The sequence below is a fragment of the Epinephelus fuscoguttatus genome, linkage group LG1 (genome assembly GCF_011397635.1).
Source record: "Epinephelus fuscoguttatus linkage group LG1, E.fuscoguttatus.final_Chr_v1".
In the NCBI taxonomy this organism is placed as follows: Eukaryota; Metazoa; Chordata; class Actinopteri; order Perciformes; family Serranidae; genus Epinephelus; species Epinephelus fuscoguttatus.
In genome coordinates, this window is record NC_064752.1 from 23,997,972 (window position 1) to 24,007,181 (window position 9,210).

General features: G+C 40.1%; 1 protein-coding gene across 2 annotated transcripts; it reads left to right on the forward strand.

The window, feature by feature from the left end:
- Positions 1-52: 52 nt before the first annotated feature.
- On the forward strand, positions 53-5,911 carry si:ch211-213o11.11 (probable G-protein coupled receptor). 2 transcript variants are annotated; one of them, XM_049584620.1, is made up of 2 exons: positions 53-321; positions 3,865-5,911. In XM_049584620.1, the coding sequence occupies exon 2, from the start codon at positions 3,968-3,970 to the stop codon at positions 5,246-5,248; it is 1,281 nt and encodes a 426-aa protein (XP_049440577.1). In that variant the 5' UTR covers positions 53-321; positions 3,865-3,967; the 3' UTR covers positions 5,249-5,911. The 2 variants fall into 2 exon arrangements, with proteins under 2 accessions (XP_049440577.1, XP_049440585.1); XM_049584628.1 differs by lacking the exon at positions 53-321 and adding an exon at positions 2,694-2,712.
- Positions 5,912-9,210: the final 3,299 nt, after the last annotated feature.

The following is a 9,210-nucleotide window of genomic DNA, read 5'->3' on the forward strand; positions in this document are numbered from 1 at the left end:
GCCAGCTGTGCTGTCTCAGTGGACACACAGCTCATCACCTCTCCCGCTCTGCCAGAGTCAGCTCTCCCTGGGGTCCTTTACTGAAGGCTCGTATGTCTACTTGTTTTGGGAAATCTACAATTTCTCCCACAGTTTTTAATCGCTCCTGCAAAGATCTCTGCAAGGTGGACCGACACTCTTGCACACCTGGAGACACCACCCGAGCTCTGAGTTTGGTGCTTTTACAGGATCCAGAGAAGAGTCATCGTCATGAATTGGACGTACTCAGCTTTAGAAAACTCAGAAAAACTTTGTGGAGGAGCGACAGCCAATTTTCAAAATGTAAGTTACTTGGTAAGTTTTTGTTTTAGTAAGGAATAATGATATTAAAGGAATAAAAATGCTGACAGCATATTTAGTGCTTTTGATAATTACAGAAAAAAACATAGCTGGCTCTTGAAGGTTTTTCTAATCACTTCCAGTCTATAAGAGGTTTAGCTCTGCAACATTCTTATTAATCCTTCCAACATTTCTCTGTTAAATATGTCTGAGACTGACATTAGAATAAACACGAGGCTTAAGAATTACCAACAAACAAGTTTGAGCACCATGTATGTGTTTGAAGGACTGAGACAAGATATCTGAGTCAACAAAATTAAGGTCAATGTTATAAGTCATACACTGATTCGCAGTCAAAATGTATTTATCTATTTATTAAACCTTTATTCAACCAGGAATTCCCATTGAGATGGAAAATGCTTTTCCAAGAGAGACCTGCTCAAGGTTGCAGCAATCAAAACACATTTAAAATATATTTTAAATCCACAATAAAACAACAATTTAATCTGTTATCTTAACACAAGAGCATTAGAGTATTTAAGAACACTCTTGAGGGAACTGATGATGTTATAAACCAGTGGTATCTAAAAACTATTAAAGATTTCTATTGGTCTTTAATATAAACTTTTAGCATTACGAATAAAAACCAGAGAAAAAAAGTGCTGTAATGACTCATCCACTCATCACACATAGGTAGAGATGGATGTTTTTGTAGCCAACGCTGACATGATGGACCCAACTATTACAAGCAGCATATTTCCATCAGCAAGTTGTACACATTACTTGTACACAGTAATGGCACTTTTTCAAACATCTTTTTCAAAATCTTTAAGTCAAGTTACATCTACTGAAACAAAAAGTTTATTTTTTTTACATTACAATACAATAACCCATTTAGCCACTGAAATATTTCTGTATTTAATGCTTATAGTTTGATATAAAAGGAATGGTAATCACTTGGCATACATCAACTTGCATTACAATTGGTTATTAACATGATTAAGAAGGTCGTAACAAAGGGTGGGATTATGGGGTTTGTCTGTACAGGCTAAAATGCTCTGTAACACGGATTTAAGAGGGATTAAAAGACCTGCATAATTCCCTCATCCTCATTATTATGTTGAAAAAAAAAGTAGAAACGGAGAAAAACTGCAGCAGAGGCAGAATCCACTGCACGTTTCTCTGTTGAATTAATTATTACAAAATGTTTTAGGGAAATAAATAAACTGGAAATGATCGTCCACTTCATTAGTAAAATGTGGAGTTAAAGATGTAGCGTATGCAGAAACAGGAACGTGGTGAAAAACGAGGACACCCTTACATAATGTGCATGAAAATGTACATGCACTAGTCCTTCCTGGGATAAATCTCACTGCAAACGCGGCATGCCAATAGCTGTCGTCCAGAGAAGATTACAGCAGGGGGAGAGCATCAGTGGATCACTGGCAGCCGGCGAGCACATGTATTTAGGACACAGCATCCTCTACAGTCATACATTTGAAACCTGATTATGAATATCAGCACAAGATGGTACATGTGTGAGGAAGGCACATGAAAGGCTCTGCAGTGAGAAGGAAAGGATGGGAACTGTACAGTAAACACATAATATATATTCAGTCAGTGCGCTCTGGTTGAATTTTATAATACAACACAATGATCAGGAGTCGAACCTGTCCAAGAGGTTTCCTCTTTGATGGTGCGGTGCAGGGTGACACTGAACACATACTAATCAATGCAGCCAGCTCCCTGCAGCTGGGCTAAAACAAGCACACTCATTATGTTTCATTTCAAAAGGATGGGGACGGATGGAGGAGAGACAGGGTGTCCTCCATGAATTATTCCTATTGATCATGTCCCGCCTGCACTAAAAGATTGAGAGAGCTTCCCTTCTTAGATATTTTCACAAACAGTTATTGATTAACTTTCCAATACTTTTAAGGTGTGTGTGTGTGTGTGTTCTCTTGAAGGTTGTCAGGATCTGTGAATGTTTATATTTACACATTTGATATCAGGCACTAATGGTGGGATGAATAATAATGAATAAAATGAGAGCCAGTACAGTGTGTAATATGATATCTGTGTAATCAATTCAAATTTGTGTTTTGATACATTAGTGAGAACTATGTGTGCCTTTCCCAGAGCAAGATGAACATGGCTTACAGATGTTATATCCTCCTGAGACCCTGTGTCCTCACATGAGGACATCACATTTTGGGTTTACTTGACCTTATACTTCATTCTACTCAACTTAGACCTGTTGTCCTCATTTGCTGACACTTTTTTTGTGCCATCTAGTGGTAGTAAGAGCACAATACACTAATCCATGTAAAAACAAGATGGCAGCCATCTCTGCCAAGTCAGTCTGCAGCCGATCCCGACACAAAAGTGGACAAGGTCATAAACCTGATCACATTTTATGATAGAAACTTGTTTTTTTATGATTACTAATGTTTGTAGTTTGATATGGCAACAAATTTGACCATATTAGCAACAGTAACAAGCTAAGACGCTGTTAATTAGGAAGTACTCGTTTGAAGACATTGGGACTTTATTATCGTCTCGTTTGAGGACGTTGGGATTTGACAGGTTTTTTTTTATTTTTAATTTATCGGGTTCTACTGATCCAAAATAGCTAGGAGAAACTAAAAATGCATACCAAACAAAAGTTCGTGTCTCAGGAGGATAACTTTTCTGTGTTGAAATGTCTAAAAACAATTAGTCCATTGTCATATATTTTGTTGAGTTGTGTACTTGCGTTATCCTAAACATTTCCAACAATGTTCAAACAAATGTAAATATGTAAGTTCATGCAATCTGTCCAGGATGTACCCCACCTCTCGCCCTATGTCAGCTGGGATAGGCTCCAGCCCCACCGTGACCCCTCACCATCTGCATTGCCAGTTTCCTGTCTCCAAAATGTTCATAAGCATGAGTCAAAGTTTTTCCCATCAAGTCTGTTTTTATGGATCACAGCTTTTACATGGGAAGTGGCGTACACCTCTTTCAGGCCTCGTTTTGTTCGTACACAGTGTTTGTTTTGGTGAGGAATGCGGGTAATTCGGATCCTGGTAAAAACCCTCTGAATAATGAACAATGAAGGAATTGTAACCAGGAGAAACTGACTGCAAAGATGATGACATTGCTCCGCTTTTTCTTATTGTTTTGACTCAGGGACACTCAGTGGCAGAAAATTACATATTGTACATTTAAAGGGATACTTTGCTGATTTTCAACCAGGTCTGTGTCACCACAGTGTGGATAGTGTGTGCAAATGAATGGTGTTAAGGTGACTCCAAATCATACTCATGTCGCTCTGTATCTGCTAGATATCCAGGATATGTGAACCTATTTGCTAGCATGCTAAACTTTCCACGTTAATGGTGATAATGTGTCAGTGCTGTGTTTACAGCTTGTTTCTGCTGCACACACACACTGCTGCAAGTGGCTAAAAATATATATTTCAGGTTTAAACATAATATAGTCTCTACTGAACATGATTTGCCATAGATGTTGATGTTCTAATGGATTTCATTTTCTCTAACACAGGAGTGAAGAGTATGTCTGAAGTATTCCTCAGCCTTATGACTGGACAATGGGGGATTCTGGAACACAAATGTGTGCTTTTACTTTGAAACCTTTGCTATGAATCATGGAGGAAAACAGTTCATTTCTGAACTCTGGGTCCAATGACAGCGCCACAGTTTGGGCATTGATGCCCTCAGCTCCCAGCAGACAGCTGGGCACCCTTCCCAGCCCGCAGACACGTTTCAAGGACCTGACAGGGATATTTTTCATGGTGACCCTGAATGTTCTGGCACTTCTCGCCAACACTGCTGTTCTGGTCGTTGTCATGAAAGCTCCTCATCTCAGGAAGTTTGCCTTTGTGTGCCACCTGTGTGCAGTGGACCTGCTGTGTGCCATCCTGCTCATGCCTCTTGGGATTGTGTCCAGCTCTCCGTACTTTGCTGGTGTGGTGTTCACTGTGCTGGAGTGCCAGGTCTACGTCTTCCTCAATGCAATCCTCATAGCTGCCTCGATCTTCACCATCACAGCCATCAGCGTGGAGCGTTACTACTACATCGTCCACCCCATGCGTTATGAGGTCAAGATGACTCTGAAGCTGACTGCAGCGGTGATAGTGATGGTGTGGGTGGCCTCTGCTGTGCTGGGGTTGTCCACTGTGTTTGGGTGGTCGTCTTACACCAGCCTGAGCTCCATCAGTGCTGCACACTGCTCGCTGCACTGGAGCTACAGTGAGCACAGGCGAATCTTCTCTGTGTTCTTCAGTGTCACTTGTTTCTGCCTGCCTGCTGTTGTGATTTTTGCCGTCTACTGTAACGTGTACAAGGTGGCCCGTGTGGCTGCCCGCCAGCATGGACCTCTGCCCTTGTGGACACACAGTCAAGTAAAGCATCGCTCTGACTCAATAAACAGCCAGACTACCATCATCACAACCCGCAACGCCCCACGTAGGATTATGCGTGACCGGCCTTTTGGTGGAAGTAAAGCTGCTTTCACTCTGGTGGTTATTGTTGGTCAGTTTCTGATCTGCTGGCTGCCTTACTTTGCCTTTCACCTCCATCTGACGCTAGACCCAACACTCACCATTCCCGATGACCTGGAGGAAACAGTCACGTGGCTGGCGTATGCCTCCTTTGCTATTAACCCATTTTTTTATGGGCTTCTTAACCGGCAGATCAGGGAGGAGCTTTGTAAGCTGCGACGCTGCTACTCAGCCCGGCCAGTGGAGCTGGCCGTCTCCAGCCACGAGGGCTCTGGCAATGAGAACTTCCTGCAGTTCCTCCATCGGACCAGCTGCACTGTGGAGACACAGGCAAGCTTTGCCACATCCAGCCCCAGAAGCACTTTGGATCAAACCGGGCAGACTGGTTTCAGGATACCAGGACAGATTCCAGAAGAGTTTAATTAGATATACCTCACTATTGTGCCACAGCATTAACAACCTGCAGGACTATTAGAGCTACAAGATAAAAAGCGATCCGCAGAACTCAATGACTGTCTGTAACCTTAAGTTACAGCATCAAGAATTGAATGGTGTTTAAAACCTGACATACTTTTATGATTTTATATAAAGATTACACTCAAACAATACTAGAAAAATGCTAATGGACATAGGTTCTTGAATTATTATTATGATGTGGCAAACAGCGATAAAGTTACTGATCTCATAAGGAACATTTTGTTTTTACTAGCAACTAAAGTAACTTTACTTTTTATCTGCAATCATTGTATGCACATATTTTATCAAAAAGTAATGAACACAAATATTACATTATACTTGAACAGTAAGTCATGACAATATAATCAGCATAAAGATCTATCTGCAGGTAAACGTTATCTCAGAAATGACCGATTTATGACGAGGATGAGCAGTGATTCATTTTTTACAAGTTCTTACGACTACTTGTTTTATATGAGGTATCAACACAGCAGCAATATTCTTTGTACAAATAATCAAGTGTTTTCATGTTGTATTTATGTTGCAGGAATTTGTGTGAACTTTATTTATTACACCCAAAGAGGAGACACATCACTTTTTGTTCAAAACTGTATTGTTTCTTATCACTTTAAATGTGCAAATAAACACTGGTTACTTTCATCATCTATGTAGATCTTAGTAACTAAGCTTTTAATGCTACTGTACATCACTAACAGGCAGTGTGTACATGTTTTCGCTGCACATTGGTCTGTATTGAGCAGATTAAATGTATCATCCATGCAAGACAGTTCAACATTCACAAATGATTGGACAGTCAATAATCTTATCAATAATTCTGTATTTTCTGACAGCAGAGAAAAATGTTGTTTGTTTATAATCATTAATGATAATAATAATAATAATAATAATAATAATAATAATAATAATAATTTATAGGTGCCTTTCAAAGCACTCAAAGACACCTTACAAGATGCACTTAAAAAAACAATATATCCATAGATCATAAAATCAAACAAATTTGTAAAATACAATAATAAATTGATAAAATGACTAGACAAAAATCATAATTAGAAATATTAGGTATAAAATCATCATTATGAAGTCATCATCTGTGCAAGCCTCAATATGTGTGAAGCAGTATGTGTGAAGCAGAATCGTAAAATCGATGTGATGTTTAACAGGAAGCCAGTGAAGGTGCTGAATAACAGGAGTTATATGATCTATATAGGGGGTTCTGGTAATGATACAGGCGGCTGAATTCTGGACCAACTGGAGTTTATGAAGACACTTGAGAGGGAGATCAAGGGATGGTTTGAATTTTTTTGAAGTGTGGTTGTGTGAGGTACTTATCCATAGTCAGTGTATTACCTGCAGGAGATGGTGGTTGGCAGTCCCTGGATGGGGGCAGCAGGAAAATGTTTTTTAGCCACCAAAAAAAAAAGTCCCACTCAAAACAACCAATATTAGTTTACGTGTATGTACGTGTATCAGCATTTTACCTCACCACCAGAAAGCCATTTCTGACAGAAAACTGAAGCCATCATATCACTCTTTTCAAAGCCACCAAATTCCTTTGACAGAAACAGTTATTTTACCCTGCTGAACATGGGAGCCGCTGGTCTACTGCTGCCTCAATCAGCTATTTTGTTTGTGTTGTTGTATGACTTACATGAATCTAAACTAACCAATTAAAACATCAAAGTCACACAATAACACAAACAAACCAACTGATCGAGCAGCAGTAGACCAGCGGCTCCTGTGTTCAGTGAGGTAAAATTACTGTTTTTCACAGTTGATTCTGGCTTTGAAGGCAGTGATATAACAGCTTCAGTTCCCTGTCGGAAAGGGGGCTGTCTGTGGCTAGGTATTTAAATATAGCGTTCACTGAAACTTGTTTATTTTGTTTTTTTAAAAAAAGGCTTTTTAAGTGGTTAAAATTTGTTTTGCTGCGGCCCCCATCCACAGCAGTACATTTCTTAGCTTCCGTGGTGGCACTCCTGCCTGCATCTCCAAACAGGGGGCATGCTGACCACCATCTACTACTGTAGGTAACTACACTGACTATGGGTAAGTACCATATACAACCCCACTTAAAAAAATCTGAACTATCCCTTTAATCTTACAGAGACAGCAAAGGGGCAGCTGGGTGATCAGACTGTCCTGTAACCATGAGATCAACAGCCAGCGTCTCCATTAAAAGTCCATCAATTCACGTGTCCTGTCAAAGTGTTCTGGAGGTCACTCTCTGTAAGTCGCTTTGGAAAAGTGTGCCAGCTAAATGCTCCCAAATGTACAAGTGAAACGCTTTTCTCTCTTTTGGGTCACAAAAAGCACTGAAAGAAGCCATCTGCATGAGCAACATAATGCCTGCATGTGCACGTTGTCTGTATATGTTTGACATTTTATCCCTGTGCAGACGAGCTTTGGGTCCTGACCTCTGTGTCGTCTCTGTGTCCATTTATGAAAATCCCGTGACTAAGACTGAACCCAGTTAACGCATGATTATATAAGGGGAAAATGCCATTTCATAACATCTGAAGAGGTTGACTTTAATACCCTTTTAATATGTGTACACTGGCAGATCAACTGTTTACTGTATGTCTCCATACATTTGTCTTTGAACATGACCTACACATACAGTGATGTATACACAGTTTGCCCTTGTTAAAATAGAATCACTGATTCTTCACAGATTAATCAGTGAAGACAGTTGTTTGAATATTATCGTAGATTTAAGGGATATCATCCGATACACACGCTCATAGATGGCGACAAATAAAGAGAGCATGCTGACTAACCCCGTAAACACCATCTCATATCACATACAAACTGGTCTCCAAAAACACGAGGTTAAGCAATTTATAGACATCCGGATATGTTAAAAGCACAATAACGTGGTGTTATTTTATAGTCCCTACTATAAACACATTTACGTAAGTGCTGCAGAGTACCAGTGCAACTTCCATAACAAGTGCAGCCAAATACTGTTATCAAAGCCAACATTATAAAACAAGAAGCCAAGAACAAGCAGTGATGTACGCACAGAGTGTGCAAATATGATATGACACCTGCATGGAGGTTTGTCGTACACAAGCAAACACTGTACACATTCAGTTATCTCCCACACACACACACACACACACACACACACACACACACACAAGGATTTCTCTGTCGATCTTCTTACAGGTTTTTAAAGTCTGAACTGTATTCTCAATGTCCTCTATAGCCAACTCTTAAATGTTTTCTAGGATTTATTTATGTAGTCATTTATTTTGACCAATAGACCAGTTGTTACAAACTAAGGCTGTGCAGCCATTGTTCAAATCTGCAGAGCTTTATCTTAAATTGCAGTAAAGTTCCAAAATTTTGCAAAAGCTACTAAATATGCCTGGCTGATTTCAACCCAATCATCACATTGTAAGTTTCTGCAAACCAAGGATACTTTACATTTGTACATTATTTTGTAGCGGATATGCTGAAACTTTTTTTTGTATGTGTGGATTTTTTTTGCCTTTATTTGATAGGATAGATGAAGCATGAAGGGGGGATGGTATGCAACAAATGGCTGCAGGCTGGAATCAAACCTGTGGCTGCTGCAGCATGGACAATGCCTTTGCCCATGGGATGCCTGCTCTAACCATTAAGCTCCTGGGTATCTCAAGACTGTGGTGAAGATGTGGTTAGGATTAAGCTCAACTTCATGTTTTGGCTTAATATACCCACGTTTGGTGGTAGCAACAAAGGTTGCTAGAAAAACAGGGATGGGAAAGTAAAAAACACCAAGGTTCGGTGGCTCAAATGCCGCTGGGAAATGCTGCGATGTGTTGGTAAAAACACCCATTTCCGTCTTTGGGAATTTGGGTGAAAAACACTCAGGTTTGCTGCTAGAAATGCAGTGATGCACCACTAAAAACAGCCGGGTTTGGTGC